The sequence below is a fragment of the Cucurbita maxima genome, unplaced genomic scaffold, assembly GCF_002738345.1.
Source record: "Cucurbita maxima cultivar Rimu unplaced genomic scaffold, Cmax_1.0 Cma_Scf00046, whole genome shotgun sequence".
Taxonomy (NCBI): domain Eukaryota; kingdom Viridiplantae; phylum Streptophyta; class Magnoliopsida; order Cucurbitales; family Cucurbitaceae; genus Cucurbita; species Cucurbita maxima.
The window spans coordinates 58,789-79,205 of record NW_019272062.1 but is presented as its reverse complement, the minus strand read 5'-3'; the positions used below and the strand labels follow the sequence as shown (position 1 = coordinate 79,205).

At 36.7% G+C, this 20,417-nt stretch overlaps 2 protein-coding genes and 1 non-coding gene across 3 annotated transcripts; 2 read left to right on the top strand and 1 right to left on the bottom strand.

Moving 5' to 3' along the window:
* Positions 1-2,342: 2,342 nt before the first annotated feature.
* LOC111470603 lies at positions 2,343-4,259 on the bottom strand. The gene has a single exon (XM_023116163.1). It carries the CDS (start codon positions 4,051-4,053, stop codon positions 2,602-2,604), a length of 1,452 nt encoding a protein of 483 aa, XP_022971931.1. The 5' UTR covers positions 4,054-4,259; the 3' UTR covers positions 2,343-2,601.
* Positions 4,260-10,298: 6,039 nt separating this feature from the next.
* Positions 10,299-10,370, top strand: TRNAN-GUU. The gene has a single exon. It is a non-coding gene; the product is annotated as a tRNA-Asn (tRNA).
* A 362-nt stretch (positions 10,371-10,732) lies between these two features.
* Positions 10,733-20,216, top strand: LOC111470601 (fatty acid amide hydrolase). The gene is made up of 20 exons (XM_023116161.1): positions 10,733-11,261; positions 11,357-11,466; positions 11,544-11,604; positions 12,716-12,906; positions 12,993-13,122; positions 13,207-13,284; positions 13,359-13,506; positions 14,134-14,246; positions 14,408-14,483; positions 14,777-14,848; positions 15,646-15,697; positions 15,984-16,064; positions 16,151-16,234; positions 16,321-16,424; positions 16,518-16,610; positions 17,103-17,171; positions 18,573-18,637; positions 19,452-19,513; positions 19,619-19,714; positions 19,929-20,216. Exons 1-20 carry the CDS (start codon positions 11,183-11,185, stop codon positions 19,983-19,985), a joined length of 1,821 nt encoding a protein of 606 aa, XP_022971929.1. The 5' UTR covers positions 10,733-11,182; the 3' UTR covers positions 19,986-20,216.
* The last annotated feature ends 201 nt before the right edge of the window (positions 20,217-20,417 follow it).

Below are 20,417 nucleotides of genomic sequence, written 5' to 3'. Positions count from 1 at the left end.
TTTTTTTTTTTTTTTTTTTTTTTTTTTTTTTTTTTTTTTTTTTTTTTTTTTGAATCCTTACATATTTGTACAAGAAAATGCGCCGCATAACGACAAAACTCAAAATATAGATAATTTAACAAAAAAAAAAAAAATAAAATATCACACCCAACAAAAAAAAAAATAATAAATAAATAAATAATAAAAAAAAAACATTATCTTACGGGATGGATCCTGTCGTCTTGCATGATATGATTGACTAGTGGGTACAAAGTGGAGTAGTCTCATAAATTAATTTTAAATTTTAAATTTTAAATTTTAAAAAGAAAAAGAAAAATAAAATATATATTATTTTTTTATTTTGGCGTCCATAGTATTGGTGCCAAGTAGTGCTAGGAAAATGTGAAACAACCCATGATCTCATAATATAAGATAAGAAAGTGACACAAACTTGCCCTTGAATTCAAAGGAGAAGAATCGAAAACGGGTAGTGCTATACGTACCAACAAGTTGCACCTTCTTTTTTACCGATATGTTGCATTTTTTTTCGGTGAACTCCATTACCGAAACGTTAAAGACAAGCATGCTTGGTTGGAAGCAATCGTATGTTGGGCAGTTCTCCTAAACGTTTCTTTAAGAAGCATCGAGGTTTCGATTTAGAACTATTATATGTCCAAGGTCCAATATTGGAATAATTCCAAACATTTTTCTTGACTTTATCATGTCAACAAAGAATTCAAAATCTAGGTCCACTAACAATGATTCGAAACATTGATTTTGACACTAGATCGAAGATCCAAGGAAACTCAATCATATCTAATCATAGAAGGAAAGGGAGGCAGATATTCAATTTCAAGTAAGTAGACAGAATTCCATACTCGACCTTATTCGATACATATAGAATTACGTGAAAAGTTGTATTCAATGAAAGTGGTACGATAATGTGGCCAAGTCACATAATAGGTAAAAAAAATATAAAATCCCGAATTTCGAACTTCGAGTCTTAAACTTGAAGCGTTGAAATTCGTAGACTGCTTTTAAGCTGGGGGTAGAATAAGATAATAGCTGCACTTATAGTTGGGGGAAAATAATGAATAGGTCGAAAAAATCAAAAAAGAAAACAAAACTAAGATTCTATTCACATGTGGTGTTGGGTATGGAATCATTATGAAAATGAGTGGATTTTACCCCAAGAGAATCGTTTCAACTTGGAAGAAAACTTGCAAACTAATCCAATGAAACCACAACCTCTGTCGCTTCCACAACAAGATTTTGTGTCAACGGTTTCATGGAAAGATACCTTCTTGAAAGGCGTTCAAGACTCGATTTCTACCGAAAATAATCTTTCTGCAAACTCAAATCCTATTAGAGACCTCAAAAGAGAAGAACACAACCGTAGAAACAGCTAAAGAACGGAGAGACGTGGAAGGCAAGAGAGGGCTTGGGATCTACGAACGAAACAAAACAAAAAACATGAAAGAATAAAGCAAACTGAACGGAAGGCATCGGAGATCTTTTTCTTCCCTTCTTTCACTCAATAAAAAGGCTTCTCTCCTAGACTCTTGAACTCGATCTATTGCCGAACAATTGCAAGGGCGTCCAAGAGTGATAGCTTCTCCTGACATGCTATGGTATCTCGAAATGGATAAAAGCGGGTTGAGTCTGGATCTAATCTATCTACTTGGCAATTCATCCGGTAACTTCATAGTCACCAAAAATGTAAGAGACTTAAATCAATCACCTATTTACTGGAGTGTTCGGACCAATTTGCATGTACCAAGTTGGTCGTACGCACTTGGAATTAGGTTTGGGTGAGTGGGTGATGTCAGGCTGGCTGCAAAACAGAGACACCGTCCAAATCCAAACAGACAGGCTAGGCTTGGTAATTGGGGAGGATTCTCTATCTGGGTTTCCAACTAATTTCCTTGGTTACATCATACATGGCATCTTCCCAACTTCACCCAAAAAAAAACTATGGAATCAGTTCTGTTATTATCATGCACTCACATAAACTCAATATTTTCAGCCAGAATAACTTTCTCAAGCAGTATAATCAAGACTCGAATCTCAATACTTAGAAAATATCGAAGAAAGAAAGAGATTTGAATCTACAACTTATAACTTCAAGAGGTATTCTAAGTTAAAAGCTAATTTGAAATGGAGAAGGTCTCTCCATGGATTAACACAAGATGGTGCCGATGAACTTAGTTCATCCGAAAACTACTTTTAAGTTAAAAGGCTAAACACCAAACACAAAAAATATATTTCATAAACGTTTCCAAAATTCGCTAAAATTGGATGAAAATTGAGACAAATGGCAAAGTCACAAGTATTTTTATCCGAAGAATAGACAAGAAAAAAGAGAAAAGTGAAAGAGAAAATGGTTTTATAACCTCTAATGTTGTATACAGACCCAGATAGATGGATGATCATAGCACATGATAACATAAACAAACATAATTATGCCTTTTTTTTTTTCTTTTTTTTTTTTTTATCACAGATCGAGAAGCAAACGAGCATATAATAGCATAAGCATGTAAATTAAAGAGTCGGGATTCATATTATAAAGAAAAATGAAAAAGAAAAGCTCAAAATTTTTATACCACATGCTGTTGTCCTTATTCAAACTGAGCCTTGTGAAATCTTTGCAATCAGCTTCCCATCCTGTCCCACTGGTCCTGTTCTAATATCGCCGCTCATCGGCGCCGACACCCCCTGGTATGGCGGCGTTGGAGGCGATGCTACCATGGCGGCTCCACCGGCTGTGTAGTATACTTGTCTCCCGGTGGTGCTGTCGTAGGCCACCTGTGTGTAAGGCCCTGAATCTGCTGAAAGAGTTATACCGCCTCCGGGATAGGCGGCGACCTTCGGAGGTTGTTGCGGCAGAGACGGCGATGAAGTGGGCGGATAAGATGGTTGTGGAGGTTGTACAACATTGTAGACCGGTTGCTCACGGTACACATCTGAGGCCATACGCTGTACAGCGTAGTAGCCTTGATTGGGCGGGGGAGCGGTAACTTGTCTCACCATCGGATGTTGGGGCGAGTGATAGACCGCACCGGGAGCGTGGATCATGTAGACAGGCGGTTGGTCTTGTCCACCGGGTGTGGCCGTCATCGTCGCCGGGAAACCTCCGCTGGAAACCTGCTTCTCCGACCAGTATCCAGCCGGTGGCTGCAAGGTCGGTTGCGCGCTCGGCGGTGGAGTCTTCTCCACCATCTTCTGCGCGTAGAAATCGCCGCCGTAGCCTCCCATAAGATTATGCTCTTCAGGTTTCCTCCGATACGCCGCTGCTTGCTCCTGTTCGCTAATATGCAACCTCTGTAATTCCTGCAATTGACGCTGAATCTCGGCCGGATGAACCACAGGATCCGATACAGCGATCCGATCTCCCGGAACAGGTCGAGCAGCAGATTCCATCGGCGGAGCGACCGGCTCAGGCAGCGGATCGTGCAATTTGAGCCCCACAGGTGGAGGAGGAGACGCGATTCCGCCCTTGTCCAAACCAAACAGAAAATCCACCTTATTCGGAACAGATTGCTTAGACACATCACCTCCATGGGTAGAACCAGAACTCAAAACCTCCACAAATCGATCCCGATCCGATCTACCTCCCTCAGACCCAAAGCTAGGGCTCTGATTAGCCGGAAAGAGGAAAAGCCGCATCCGAGCGGGCTTTCCAGGAGCGCGATAGAGGCGATCGTACTCGTGCATCATATGCTCGAGATCATCATCATTGGTAACCGAAATCAGCGCGTCAAGATCCTCGCCAGGGAGCTGGTACTTGAAGGTAACGTCAGTATCACAGAGCGAAGAAAGCTTAGCAAGCATGGAAGCAAACTTAACAGAACGGTCGACCGCAAAGATCTTAGTCTCGCCACCGACGTAGGAGAGAAGATTATCATGAGGACGTGGATGGATCTTTCCGCCATAGCTACACATGAACTTAACCTTGTAGTTCTGGTTCTGGAGCTGGGCGTCGTCCCATGGAGGAGGGTTTTCGAAATCAATCTCACGGGAGCGAGGGGAGGAGTCGCCGGACTCAGCATAGGAATTATAAGCGTAATTGTCCATGGCGGAGGAGATGAAATCTTCAGCCGGAGCGGAGAGGTTTCATCCGATTGGGGGAATTTATTTTCAGAGGTTTCTGATGATTATTTGATGGAAATGGAAATGGAAATGGAAACAGAGATCGGGAGTGACACACTCTCTCTCTCTCTCTCTCTCTCTCTCTCTCCCTCTCTCTATTGCTTTCGTTTTCGTTTCGGACAGGTGGTGGGTTGGAGTTCGCTTTCTTTAGCGGTTTTATATACATTGTCATAACTATCCATGGGTCGTTTAATTATCATTTCAAAGATTAATCATTTAAATTTTTATTGTAAATTGTTATAAATATTTATTAACCGTTTAATTATTCTTATATTAAGTAGTTCATGGGTCGTTTAAATATTTATTAACCGCTCCAATTCCCATAAAAATAAATGGAGAATTTTGCAAAGATGATAGTTCGATAGCAGGAGCAAGGACATAGATTAATTCCTCGTGGAAAATCCCGCCCCAATCCCTACAAGAATAAATGGAGAATTTCACGAATATGAGGATTTGATAACAGGGACGGGGACAAGAATTAATAAATAAATATTTTTTTAGATATATGAACGTAAATTTATGAAAAAAAACCTATTTTTTTAGATCGTGCTTAATCTCACAAGGTAGAACTTAAGTATAGCGTTGTAATATTTCAAATATATTTTTCTATTTTTAATTTAATAATGACAGATAAAAAATCGAACATCGACATTTGAAATGATAATTAATATGCCTTATCCAATCAGATATATTTGAAAATGGACCCGAGAATCATCTTTCATAACATTTGGACCATTTCATGTGGAATACTTTGATCATTTTATTTTGTTTTACTCACTTTATACCAATCTTCTTTTTAAAATATATTATAAACATTTATGAAGATAAAATTGGTACATGTTTATATATATATTTGGTATTATGCATATTAGTGATTCATTTTATTACGTGTATAGTATACGATTGATCTACTCTTATATATATTATTGTGACACTTAAAAACACGTTAACTGAATCGAGACCAATTTGAACGACGGTGGTTCTAAGGATATGATAACTAAAAAAATTTAAAAAAATAAAATTTATTATTTATATCAATAACCTGCACCTTACTGTTCGATGATTTGCATGTTTTGTTTGGAGAAATTATGTGTTGGAAGTACTCGTGTTGATTTGATTTAAATATATAGAATGTTTTAATTTTTTTATTTTTTGATTTATTAGAAATTTAATTTTTTATTATTATATGAAATTGAAATTTAGATATTTTTCTCAGCTAATAAATAAATAAATAAATAAATGGTTTTTTTATTTTTATTTTCTTTTTGTTTTTCTAAACTAAAATATTACATTAAAAAATGATTTATTCGTGGAGTAGGTGGAATTTGGGCCACGTGGCATTTATTGATGAGTGCCAGATATAACGGGAAACCCAGCCGATAAGATCACTCAAAATTGACAACAAATTAAATAATTTTAATAAATAAATTATCCTTTTTTATTATTTAAATTAGAAATTGACTTTTATATTTTCAAGTGTATCATTCCTTTGAATTGAGGATTTATTTGTAATGAAAAAATATTATTCATTTATAAGATTAAATAGAAGTATAAATATTTCTAAAATATATATACAACGCGACATAATTTAATAAAAGAAATTAAAGGAAATAAAGAAAAGTAATATATTATTAAGATATTTTGGTAATATAACATATCGACATTCATGTCTATGTGTTCTTTAATGATATATTTGACTTTTGACTTTTGACTTTTTTCTCCGTGGATTGAGCTTACAAGTATTGTTACTTTTACATTAATAATTAACCGAGAAAAAAAGTGGCAGTATAAAAGATAATCGTGCAATAATAACATTCAATTTTCAAATATTGTAATAATACATTTAAACTTTCAAAAGAGTTTTTTTTTAAAAAAAAAAAAAAATTGTGAGTTGTTTTAATATTATTTATGAGTGTTTAGAAGAACGGATCTAAAAAACTCGATCAACTCAATCCATGCCGTTTGGATTAAGCTATAAATTTACTTGGTTTGGATCCAGTTCAAATAAATGTTTTACGAATTAAATAAATATTTTATTTTTATTAATTTTTTTAATAAATTACTGGAACTAACCTAACCCAAAAAATTATATATATATATATATATATATATATATTTTTGTTACAATTTAAACAATTAATTTGGTGGAAACTAAAAAAACATACTTCTAACATACGAAATCAATTTAAAATTCAATTTTTATACTATTTTAATTTTGGTGAATTTAAAAATGACATAAGTAATATTAAGAATTAATATATATATTATATATAAAGGTACGTGTTGTATTTGTAAATAAAGGGAAGGAGAGGGGTAAAAATGGAAAGTGGGTTAACGCGTGAGATCCGGCGTGAAGGAGATAAAGCAATTTGGGGGATCTCCTGGAGCGTGAAGAGGAAGAAAATGACAAAAAAGGAGCTCCCCGTGGGGCCCAAGTTAGAGTGGTTGGAAAATAATAATAAATAAATAAATAAATAAAACCAAAAAGTATTTTTCTTTCCCTATAAAATGATTGAAAAGAAGGAATCCAATTCTTCCACATTATTATTATTATTATTATTATTATTATTTTATTTATAAAAAAAAAAAAAAAAAAAAAGAGTCTTTGAAGTCTATTCATAATTCAACCCTTAGGTCGATCGTCCTTCCTTCGATGCCTCCCGTTCATTTTGTTGAATTCTTACTAATGAAGCCACCAGATGAATTGTCGAGTAGATATATCAGACTTTGGCTATTCTTTATCTGATATTGCTACAAAAAAAAATGGCATTTAGCAACCTACAATCAGAGTTGCGATTATTTCTGTCATTTTTTCGACTAATTGGTTTAGTGTTCTTGTAACAATTCAAACCCACCGCTAGTAGATATTGTTCTCCTCAAGGTTTTAAAACGTGAATGTTATGGGAGGTTTCTACACTCTTATAAGGAATGTTTCGTTTCTCTCTCCTGATCTCAAAATTCTTTTGTAAGACATACATAATGGTGATGAAACGTTGGTTGCAAGGCCATGGAAACGTTATAAGCCTACATCGTAGGCTAGACTACAAAATCTATAAGCCTAAAAGTCTAATACCAACTATAACAACTCTATTTTTCTACTGTAATAGAATCGTTATGACATGCATAACATAACTATAAAGTGCAAATACTTTATGTAAAATAGTTCGTAAATGATGTCATGGACTTAAACCGTTTAAAAATAAAAATCGGTTAAAGAAGGGAACGAAACATTCCGTATGAGAGTGTAGAAATTTCTCCCTAGCGGATGCGCTTTAAAACCTTAAGGAAAATCTCGAAAGTAAAAACCCAAAACGAATAATATCTACTAACGGTGGACTTGGGCCGTTATACTTCGTTTCAAACTCTAAAAAGTGGTTGGTTTTCTCGAAATTTATATTCTCGTTCTTATTCCTTTTGAAATAGTTTCCATCGATAATTCATGCCCCTCGAGATATATATATATATATATAAATAAATATAAATAAAGATTGGAATTTAATATTTAATCCTAGGGTGGAACCATTAATCAACTTGCCCATAAAGTCATTACTAATTATTTAATTGGGTTCGATTATTGACTTAGTAACAGAAATCGACAGCTCTTTTTTTAAAAATATTAAAAATTTAGGTTAGTTTTGACTCGTGTGTTTTAAATTAGGTTGAGATTGACTTGAATACGTAAAAAGATAAACACCGATAAAATACAAGTTAGTAAATGAGTCTAAGACATTGATATTAATTAATCGGAGATTATCGATTAGATAAACCGAATGAAAGTAGGTAGAACGAAAAAACGCTCGGTACCAGGATTTGAAATTTTGATTTAGTACACAGCTTCGACATTCCTTCACATCTCCTACAATCGAGTCACGTTACGTACTTGTTTTAAACTGTTTCTAAGAGTAAAGATTATCTCTACAGATGATTTGTTCATACTGAAAATCCTCTGGATTTTAGAGAATGATTATATGGACTCGATCTTAATGCTATGTGAGTTATGAACTTCTATTTGCGAAAGTTTGTTATTTGATTTACACGGGTGAGAATTTGCAGTCAATCCAATATGCATACCATTTTGAGTAATGAGACAAAATAGAGAGCTAAAAACATAATTTCACAACATGGAATTCACTGCTTCCCATAAAGGTAAACAAACACATAATTTAAGTTAAATTTAAAGATTTGAACAATGGTCTCGCCTTTTCATTGTTCATTAGAGAACCAACGACACTTAAGGTGTAAGATATAATTACAGGGGTAAAATTGACTTTTGACTCAATTATAATTACGAACAACTCATGAACAATCGACGTACTTGTAATGATTATATCAATGGATATAACTTGTCTTATCGTACTTAAAAAAAGCAACTCCACTCTAAGTTCATAAAATTAATTAATTAATTAAGTAATAATTTTGTATCATTTGAGTTTATAATACGATCTTTCACTGGTTACGGGTGGATAGTAAACCATTTAATTAAAAAAAAATTAAGTATTTAAAATAATATTTGTATTTCATATATATGATTTAAATGAGTTAAATAAATATTTTATAATATTTAAGTCTAACTTGATATGATATTATAATATATTATCCATTTAGTAAATATTTTTTTTACTGAGTAAAAAAAACATCTCATCTCAGGTGAATTTTAGAATTTTGATCTCCAAACCAATAATTGGTGTTGAAAAAAGAAAAAAAAAATTAATTAGTCAAGCAAAGTAGCTTACCTATTCCAACTACTTTTATATCTCATTTAATTGCATTAAATATGTAGCTTTTAGTGGTAATATTTAATGTCCTTCTATAAATATTGTTTTATATGTGCAATTAATATATATATTATAGTTAGGGATGGAGATTTTTTTTTTTTTTTTTTTTTTTTTTTTTTTTTGCCATTTATATAAAAAGTGGAGTGGAGCGGAGTGTCACGGTCATGCTCGTCCAGGGCATGTTGCCCATGGCCGCATGCCTATGGCAAGCCAAACCCTTGTCATGTCTTTTCATTCTAGTGTTTTTACTTTTGTAGTTCTAGGACGTATGACGCCTCAAAAATATCATGTCTAGGCCTGCCAGACATGAAATGCCTCAGAATGTACTACAGGGGGATATGACTAGTTGTCAACTTCTCCCTACCCAAGCTTATATATGGTAAGCCGTTGTTATCTCTTTCTTGCTTGCTTATATAACGTCTCTTTCAAAAATCTCTCTCTACCCTCGTTTTCCAAAAACCTTCTTTTAAAACCGAGGCTAGAGGCTTGATCATACGTCGCTTGGCAGTAGGCGACGCAAGTACAAATTGACTCAGCTCACTTGTCGTTGGAAAGTGAGTGCCGCACAATCGCTAGTCCGCTGCCTTTAAAAGTGCGATTGTGTCACGGAGCTAGTGAGATTGAGGATAGGGATGGAGATGGAGATGGAGATAGAGATGTCTACAAGACGAGACGGGATGAGACGAGCGAGATTAGAGATGGAAATGAAGATGGAGATAGAGATGTCCACAAAACGAGACGGGGCGGACAGACGAGATTAGAGATAGAAATGGAGATGACGATAGAGATTTCCACGGGGTGAGGTGATGACGGAGAAGTCCATTCGTGCCACCTATTTCATTCCCCATTCCCATTTATTTTTGTGGGGATCGGGACGAAGATTTTCCAATCGTAATTTTTTTTCTGTAAAATTTTAAAAGTAATAAAACTTTAATAAGTAGGATTAAAACTTTTTATCTTCCTACATAAAAATAATAAAAATAATAGTTAATACATATACAAAAATGGTTTATCGACGCCTAATTATACATGCATTTTTGAAAGTATTTTTGAAACAAAATATTAACCATCCAAAATTAATTAATTTTAATTTAATTTTATTTTGAAAGCGAGTAATTATTTTTTTAAATTTATAACGCAATCTTTAATCATCTCAAAATTAATTAATAAGATTTTTTAATATAGCAAAAATACACGCATAAATATACCCTTGAACTTATTCAAGTTGTATGTCTATATATATATATTGGAAATATATTCATATTAAGCGAAGTGAAAATCGAAAAATTGAGTGGGATGAGGTCAAGAAGTATAATCCCGAAGGAAACCTCGAGCTCATATTGGTCATGGGTTGAGAACGGGAATTGAATTCTCCGAAACCTAATTTACCATTGTTCTTCAGTAGCTCAGTGGTAGAGCGGTCGGCTGTTAACCGATTGGTCGTAGGTTCGAATCCTATTTGGGGAGATTTGATTCATTTCGAATTCTTTAATTCGGAATGAAAGGGTTCGCTTTGACCGTTAAGAGTAGGTAACCCGTTCCGTTCCCTGTGTCTTTGTTGTTTCTATTGCATTCTATCTCATCGTATCAAATTCTGTTCTGCGATATTTGAGAATCACCGTCAATACCTCGGTGTAGGTTGTCTCCCATCCCATTTATTTTAGGGAAAAAAATGTTCAACCGTCCCTCACTTATTTTTTGTTTAAATGAGAAATTTCCTCTAAGTTCAAGGAGGCGAGCCACTGTGGACTCTGACTCCATGGGTAAATTGGATATCTCTAGACGGAGATAGAGAATGTAATCTCGGGTCCAATTTTTTTTTTCGAAAACTGAAAAACAATTTTACCTTTCTACAACTATGAACATTGAAATCAGTGGGGGCTGAAGATCAAAGCACAAAAGTGAAAAGCTTTTGAATTTCTCCTTTTTCCCGTCTCTAAAATACATTTTTTATTTATCCGTCACTACCCAAATCATATAAACGTTCATAATTCAATTCCATTCAATACTAACTGACCCACAAAATTCACTCCCTTCAACCCTTTTCTTGTACGATTGGACTTCGCGACGATTTTGAGCGGCAAATAATCCTATACTCAATACCCATATGCTCCCTCGCAACGGCTCAATCGTCTCTTCCATACTTCGAATTCATCGCCTCCAAATTAACCCTTCAATCATTCGCCATTCTCGTATTTCCCAGAGCTTAATCCCTTCAATTTCGTGTCATTCTCCGTCTTCCCCTTCATTTTCCAACGAAGATCAAAAGCCCCATTGAAATGGGGAAGAAGCGAGTGATGGTACCGGTTGAGAAACTCGATTTATCGGCGGTCAAATACGAGAAAGAAGTCATTCAAGGTTATCTTCTAAAACCCCTGTTTGTTCATTGGATGATTTCTAGGGTAGAAATGGGTAGCAATTTGATTTTGATTTTGGTTTTGATTTGGTAGCAGCTCCTCATTTGGCTGGGTTTCTCTTCAAGTTTTTTGTTGGGATCCTTGAAATGCCGGTTATTGGTTCTTTTGTGGTCTCCATGTTGAAGAAGCAGAATAAAATTGAGGAGGTCTTTTGAGTTTTTAGTTCTTTTTGTCTTCCTTTTGTTTGATCATTGAAATTTCTTTGTGTTATTGTCAATGGCAGCTGCTGTTGAATACGGTGATACCAGAGGCACCTATGTTTAAGCCCGAATTTCCTCCTCAAGGTTCTTTGTTTTTGTCGAATGATACCGTTCTAGTTAGTTGCTTAATTATTAGTGATATGAACAATACATCAATCATGCAATATAAACTTTAAGGAAGATGGGAAGAAAACGTTGTCGAAATTATCGAAAGATGTTTCAATTCATGCCACATTGAAAAGAATCAAGTTTCATTGTTATAAATTTTGGGTGGATCATAATTTAGAGTTATAGTGGTTAATTATGGCCCTAAAGTATACATAGTGGCTAATTATGGTCATAAAATATAGATAACTCTTGGAATGCTTCATCGAAGGTTAAGGGTTTTTATTTTGATGCTATATATAGTCATGTGTGTTATCTTTGTAAAATAGACTTGGAAAGTGTAGTAAAAGGAGCATTTGTGCTTTCCTTTAAACAATGGCTAAGTTTCTTTGCAATTCTATGTAGTTTAGGTTGCATGTATAATCATTCAAGCTTGACTTGATCAACCTTGCTTGTGGAGTGATTTGAATCTCAAACAAGTGTTCTTGCCTTGAGATATTTGATTAACAAGGTAATCTGAATTTTACTTTCCCTTGGAGTGATTCGGGTTAAGTTTAGATTGCATTTTTAGAATTATTCAAGCTAGATATGATTGATCTTGTTTGTGGAGTGATTCGAATCTCAAACAAGTGTTTTTTCCTTGAGATATTTGATCAATAAGGTAATCCGAATCGTACTTCCCTTGTAGTGATTCCATATCATTAAATGATATAATCACTACAAGGGAGGTAAGATTCGGCTTGTTCATAGATCTTTCCGCAATTATTTTGGTGTCGTTCTTCGAATTGCTTGTTTAGGATTATGAATGGAACCACTATTGATACTATCTAAGTGCAATGGATTTTGATTTAGTCGTCGATGTGAGCCTAGCTTAGCAGTTCACACACTACTTCCTTCTCTCGAGGTATTTTAACGTTGAGGGTAGTCGAAATGGTGAAAATTTTATGTATGCTGGGATAGAAGATGGAAAAATAGTCATAGTTTAACTATGCCTTTTCATATGATCAACTAATTGAACAACCAAAATGCTTCCAAATAATGTATGATCCTCTTAGCACTGAAATGCCCAATATCTATCTTATGAATTTAGAAGAAGAGCCTGTTATATCGACCCTCGATGAAGATGGGAAACCCGAAGACCGAGTAGACAAAGCTTTGAAGTGTCTTCCACATTATGATCCCATTGATCGTGTTAAGAGTGACCCATCTTCACCATTCAGATATTGGAAAATCCGTGACTATGCACATGCGTATCGGTCAAGGCATACGACCCCTTCCATGGTATTCGGCAACTAGCTTCTAGATGCCCGGACCGCGTTTATTTGTGGTTAACTAATTAAAGTTTTTCCATTATGACATTGTAATAGGTCGCGGAACACATAATTTCAATTATACAGGAGTTCAATCACAGAAAACCAGCAGCACCTCTATTGATTTCTTTTGATCCTGAGGAAGTCATGAAGCAAGCAGCTGCTTCTGCACAGAGGTTTGAGGAAGGTATTGGCTCATTTTCTTATCTCCTTTGCATATTGATAAGTTGCAATAATTGCTAATTTTCTTTGATTTTCTTTGGTTGTTTAGGGAATCCATTGTCTATCTTGGATGGGATATTTATAGCAATCAAGGATGATATAGACTGTTACCCACATCCAACTAAAGGTTAAGAATCTTGGGAAGAGCTAAAGGTTTTCCGTGAAGTCGTGTAGATTTAGGTTTTCATTTTATACTTACAGGTGCATCGACATGGATGCATGAGGTCCGCTCTGTGGAAAAGGATGCAGATTCTGTTTCGAGGTTACGTAGATGCGGTGTAATATTTGTAGGGAAAGCAAATATGCACGAGTTGGGTATGGGTACAACTGGAAATAATCCAAATTATGGGTATGTGTCGCTTATCACTAACTTGACAACATTAATTGTAACGGCCCACACCCACTGCTAGCAGATATTGTCCTTTTTGGGCTTTCCCTTTTGGGCTTCCCATTAAGATTTTAAAATGCATCGGCTAGGGATATAGGTTTCCACACCCTTATAAAGGGTGTGTCGTTCTCCTTCCCAACCAATGTGGGATCTTACAATCCACCCCCCTTTGAGGCCCAGTGTCCTCACTGACACTCATTTCATTCTCTAATTGATGTGGGACCCCTGCAATCCACCCCCCTTTGGGCCTAGCGTCCTTGCTGTCACACCACCTCGTGTCCACCTCCCTTTGAGACTTAGCCTCCTCGCAGGCACATCGTCTGGTGTCTGCCTTTGATACCATTTGTAACGGCTCAAGCCCACCGCCAGCAAATATTGTTCTCTTTGGGCTTTCTCGTTCGAGCTTCTCCTCAAGATTTTAAAATGCGTCTTCTAGGGAGAGGTTTTCACACCCTTATAAAGGGTGTTTCGTTCTCCTCCCCAACCAATGTGGGATCTTGGAGGTTGCATTTTTTTGACTGTATGATTGGAAATCGTCGAGTCGTTGATTATCAAATGTTAAGCCTTATGATTTCATTGGGTGTGCAGAACAACAAGAAATCCTCATGCACCTGATAGGTACACAGGTGGGTCATCCTCAGGTCCTGCAGCCATTGTTGCTTCTGGTATTTGTTCTGCTGCACTTGGAACAGATGGTGGAGGTAGGGAAACATACTTCTTTTAGATTCCGTGTTCTTGATTTTCGGTATTTTATTTGGTAATGTCACAAGGACGTTTCGTTTCAACGAAAAGGTTTATTTCTTCCAGCAAATCATTTGCTATTAGTTCATTGTGAAAATTTTAAGATAATGTATAATGGCAGGTTCGGTTCGTATTCCTTCCTCTCTTTGTGGTGTCGTGGGCTTAAAAACAACGTATGGCAGGACAAGTATTAAAGGGTACGCCCTTCAACTAATATACTTGAATACAGGGAAGATGAATACAAGTTCCTCTTATATTTCCAAATTAAGTCCAGGACATCGTAACACTTGAAGTATGGCTTTATAAGCTATAGAATTTAGAGTTTTTTTATTGAGTAGGTTCTTGCAATGTACCTTGCAAATGGTACGAGTTCTGAACTTCGATTATTAGGAACGATTGGAGTTGAGGGTATCTTAGTTACGCTTCCTTTTCCCCCCTTATTTATTATGAAAAAACAATGGATCTCTAATGCTTAACTTTAACTTTGCAGATCACTATGTGATAGTGGGACTGTCGAGATTATTGGACCAATAGCGTCGTCGGTGGAAGATATCATGCTAGTGTAAGTGATTCACATTGGGTGCCACCATATGTTGTGGCTCACTGATCTAGTATACGCATCTTCATGCCATAGGTGACATTTTGATCACATTGCATTACTTACCAATTACAATAAAAGAGTTGAAAGAAATTTATATTTATGGGGAAAGAATTCCCGGCGAGGAACCTATTCTCCACAAAAATTAAAGGGAATTTTGGAGAGGTGGGGATTGAAATAGGTTGTGAGATCCCATATCGGTTGGGGAGGAGAACGAAATACCCCTTATAGGGGTGTAGAAACCTCTCCCTAGCAAATGCGTTTTAAAAACCTTGAGGGAAATCCCAAAGAGGACAATATCTGCTAGCGGTGGGCCTGAGTCGTTACATAGGTAACAGAGACGGAGATGTGGAAGGTTTCCTTGTCTTCACCCCGCCTCGTGGACATCTCTAAGAAGATTGTGCTCCTTCACCTCTCGCTAAAGCTGCTTCATTGATGTTGTTTACTGTCATGTCTTCGATTTGCTCCAATGACATAATATGCATGAGTAGGGTCAGACAGAACCGTCAGGGGCGGGTCAGCTGGGTCTTTCCTGTTATGTTCCCTGCACCGTGTTGGTGGCTTATTGGCCTTTTTCCTATATTGAACCTTCAATGGCCATCTACGACATATTTACACTCATTGTCACCATTACTTTAATTGCCGGTGCTGCATGCTGCTAATCTTCACAATCATACATGAATATTTTGATTTTGAACATATGCTGACATGTTGGTTGATTCAGAACACTGGTTACTGTCTTCCCTTTTATTTCTTATCAGGTATGCAGCAATTTTGGGCTCCACTCCTGAGGATAAAATCAGCTTGAAACCAGTAAGGTTATAGGCTTGTTGTTTTTATAGTTTTTAAGATGAGAACTGTCTTGTGAGATCCCACATCGGTTAGGTTGGAGAACGAAACACCCTTTATAAATGTGTGGAAACCTCTCCTTAGCAGACGCGTTTTAAAAACCTTGAGGAGAAGCCTGAAAGGGAAAGCCCAAAGAGGACAATATCTGCTAGCGGTGGACCTGAGCCGTTACATGTCTATTAAGACGAGATGATCTACTTTTCTTCCATATATAAATCTACAACTTAATCATCATTATGCACATTTCTAGGCCCCGCCTTGCTTGCCAATTCTATCATCACATGATAATTTGAATATTTTGGGATCACTACGACTCGGAAAGTACTCGCTGGTAACTTATTTTCTTGTGATCTGGTTGGTTATGTTCGATCGTTCTATGTATGATGTTTTATGGAGCATTTCACTCTTCTCTTGCAGTGGTTTAATGACGTTTTCTCGACTGATATCTCTGAAAAAAGTGAGGACATTCTTGAATTGTTGATGAAAACTCATGGTTGCCAAGTAAGCCCATTCTTATTATTTTTTCGAGCTAATTCGTGTACTCATTGGCTTACATATTTTGTATACTTTATATCGAAATGTGCAAGATTGTAGAAGTTGTTGTGCCTGAGCTGCTTGAAATGCGCACTGCTCATCTTGTTTCCATTGGGTCTGAATTTCTTGCTTCAGTGAATCCTGATTGTGAAGATGGGTATGCATCTACTTTGGCTTTCCGAAACTAGCGTCGGAAGATTTATATCGAAATATTTTAGCTTTCATATGACGTGATATTGATTTTCTTCAGGAAAGGTAAAAGATTGACGTACGACAGTCGTACCAGTTCGGCACTATTTCGGTCGTTTACCGCATCAGATTATGTCGCTGCGCAGTGTCTTAGGTGAGATAAACTAGGGATCAGAAAAATTTTCATGTCTTAAATCATCCTCCCCAACCCGGAAAGTTACATGCTATTTAAGCCATCGTGTTGCATTTTGCTTATAGTTATATAACGTTGCTTTTAAAATTTTCTCTCATTCCTACTTTCAAACTCGCTTTCAAAAATCTGTCTACTCCTGTTTTCTAAAACCTTCTTCTCAAACGGGGTCAGAGGCTTGAGCATACGTTACCCAACCATAGGTGACGCAAATACAAATTGGCTTGACTTGGTGTTGGGAGTGAGTGCCACACAATCACAAAGTCCGCTAAGAAAAAGTGCGATTATGATATCAAGTATTTAGTAGTGTTGACCTTTCTTCATGATTATTTTATAACTATTTTTATAACTATTGAAGCCTAACTAGTTCTTAGATATTTTGAATTATCCGTGTTCGGTTTCGTTATGATTCTCTATCCCGAAAAATGTGGATTATGAAGGTATATTTTGTTTTAGGCGGAGAATAATGCATCATCACATGGAAATATTCAAGAAGGTTGATGTAATCGTGACACCTACAACTGGGTATGTTCTTCATTCTCCACTCCTGTTAATGAATTGAATCTGTGGAGTCTGCTTTAACCCACATGATCATTTAGACTGATATCATCACTCATTAGATAGAAAATAACTCGTTGATAGACAAAATGAAGGGTGGATACTCATCAACTAGGAAAAAGAGCACACTTCTGTTGTTACCATGATATCATGTCATGAAAACTATTGTAACCAATCCTTTGAACAGTAGAATTAGTTTACTCAATTGATTGTTATTAAATTGATAATTCAAGGAAGTATGAGCATTGAGAAAGCATATTGCATACCAAATAATCTTACATATCCTAAGCCCACCGTTAGTAGATATTGTCCTCTTTAGGCTTTTCGTTTCGAGCTTCTCTTTAGAGTTTTTAAAACATGTCTACTAGGGAGAGGTTTCCATACCCTTATAAGGACTGTTTCGTTCCCCTGTCCAACCAATGTGGGATCTCACAATCCACCCTCTTTGGGGGCCAACGTCCTCACTGGCACACCGCCCGGTGATTGGCTCTGATACCATTTGTAATCCCACCGTTAGTAGATATTGTCTTCATTGGGCTTTCCTTTCGAGCTTCCCCTCAAGGTTTTTAAAATGCGTCTACTAGGGAGAAGTTTCCACACCTTTGTAAGGGATGTTTTGTTCCCTTGTCCAACCGATGTGGGATCTCACGATCCACCCCCTTGGGGGCCCAGCGCCTCGCTGGCACTCCGTCCGGTGATTGACTCTGACATCATTTGTAATATCCCAAGTCCACCGCTAGCATATATTGTCCTCTTTGGGTTTTTCTTTTCGAGTTTCCCCTCAAGGTTTTTAAAACACGTCTACTAGGAAGAGGTTTCTACACCCTTATAAGGAATGCTTCATTCCCCTGCCCAACCAATGTGGAATCTCATAATCCACTCCCTTGGGGGCCCTGACGTCCTCGCTGGCATACCGCCCCGTGATTGGCTATGATACCATTTGTAACAGCTCAAACCCACTGCTAGCAGATATTGTCCTCTTTGGGCTTTTCCTTTCGAGCTTCCCCTCAAGGTTTTTAAAACATGTCCAGTATCTTATAAGAAATGTTTCATTCCCCTCTCCAACCGATGTGGGATCTCACATATTATATCTATGAGTAGTATTGACGTGGATGCAACTACATCCATCCCAGTTTATGATGAGGATTTTGATAAAGAATCTGCATTTGGTCTTTCAAATCAATGCTTAATGTTCTTTAGGGTCTATATATGTATTGAAAATTCTAATCAGACCGTCTGCCGTTCATTGTAGAAAAGATACCAAATATAATTTATCTCCCTTAGCATGGCATTGGTTGCCATTATAGACTTTGCTTTTGAGTTATATTCGTTTTCTTTATCTAAATTATATTCCTTCAATGATAACAGGATGACTGCACCACTTATACCTCCCAGTGCTCATAAATATGGCGAGACAGACATGCCGGTTACAGGTTTGTGAACATTATGCAAATTATGGTTTAAGAGTTCTCTCATGACAAGCTTATGAGCATTTCAAACAAATTTTTTGGCATATAATTGAATCCATTGAACATTTTTATCACATATATATTTATATATTCTCTTTGGATACCGTGCGAAGATCAACCTCAATCTACTTTCAAGATCGGTAGTAGCAAATTTCCATGGCAGAGACAATGGCCCCAGCCCACCGTTAGCTGATATTGTCCACTTTGAACTTTCTCTTTTGTGCTCTCCTCAAAGTTTTTAAAACTATCTGCTAGGGAGAGGTTTCCACACTCTTATAAAGAATGTTTCGTTCTCCTCCTTGACCGATGTAGGATCTTACAATCTACCACCCTTTAGGGTGGACGCTGGCACTCGTTCCCTTCTCCAAACGATGTGGGACCCCCCAATCCACTCCACCCTTTAGGACCCAGCGTTCTTATTGGCACACTGCCTCGTAACCACCCCTTTGGGGTTCAGACTTCTCGCTGGCACATTGTCCGGTGTATTGTGAGATCCCACATCGGTTGGGGGAGGAGAATGAAACATTCTTCATAAGGGTGTGGAAACTTCTCCCTAGTAGACACGTTTTAAAAACATTTAGGGTAAGCACGAAATAGAAATCCCAAAGAGGACAATATCTGCTAGAGGTGGGCTTGGGTCGTTACAACCTCTAATGAGTTGAGAATAAATCTCGAGAAATAGCATTACTTACCTGCAGGATGCAGCTATATGTATGCATATATCTATATCTATATATACTTTCGCTCCTATCAAATTTCATGGCTCGAATAATGTTAGGTTACCTCATGCGGTTCATCATCGCGGCCAATCTTATCGGACTCCCTGCCATATCTGTCCCAGTGAGTAGCTTCCATTCTCGAACGCTTTTCGATAATCTATGAATTCAGTTTCGTTTCCTCCGTTCGCCAATGTTAGTTCTCTTTTCCGACTTGTTCATCTTTCAGATTGGTTATGATAAACAAGGCCTCCCCATAGGCTTGCAACTGATTGGTCGTCCATGGGGTGAAGCTACAATATTACGTTTGGCTTCTGCAATAGAGGTACTGATTCTTGTGATCTGAAAACTCAAACTGGCATAGAACACATATTTTATGGCCAGTTTTGTAATGTTCCCGTCTCTTGTTTCTCGTTTTCGTGTTTCTTGTTTCTTAAGAAATAAAACAAGAAACGGAAATGCTACCGAACGATGAACGATTAAGAGTAACGGTTTCTATTACCTCGTTTTGTTAACTGACGAACTCCTGATTTTCCCAGGAATTATGTGGAAATCCAAAGAGGCCGATGTCATTTTATGATGTTCTAAAAGGTTAAGACGGAGGGAATGATGCTAAGTTCAATGGTTCTGACCTCTATAATCGATCGATGGGAAAAAAGAAATAAAACCTTGTTCTTTTCGGTATTTTGAGCTGGTTTCACTCATACAGATAAAGAGTATTGAGAGAGCTAAAAAAAATATTCTCATATGTTTCCAATAGAAAAGAACGGAAAACGACAACTCTAGTCAATTGGATCAAAGAACCCTCGTGAACATGCAAATTCATAGATCACAGTTATTAAATTTTCAGATCATGATGTGATTGAAACCCATGAAAATTCGATCTAACAATTTGATCTAAAATATCAAAGAATTTGTTATGAAGCTGTTGGAGTTCGATCTTAATCATCGAAATGAGTTATCTTGGTGATCAAGATTAAGAGTAAAGAAAACACACTTTTAAACTCACGATTCGAATCGCTCTACAA

What these genes read in the sequence shown, in the direction of transcription:
- LOC111470601 (XM_023116161.1), top strand. Translation starts at nt 11,183, where the DNA reads ATGGGGAAGAAGCGAGTGATGGTACCGGTTGAGAAACTCGATTTATCG. An exon ending in GCCCGAATTTCCTCCTCAAG is followed by an intron (nt 11,605 to 12,715) that starts GTTCTTTGTTTT and finishes TTATGAATTTAG; the next exon opens with AAGAAGAGCCTGTTATATCG. An exon ending in GTGGAAGATATCATGCTAGT is followed by an intron (nt 14,849 to 15,645) that starts GTAAGTGATTCA and finishes ATTTCTTATCAG; the next exon opens with GTATGCAGCAATTTTGGGCT.
- LOC111470603 (XM_023116163.1), bottom strand. Translation starts at nt 4,053, where the DNA reads ATGGACAATTACGCTTATAATTCCTATGCTGAGTCCGGCGACTCCTCC.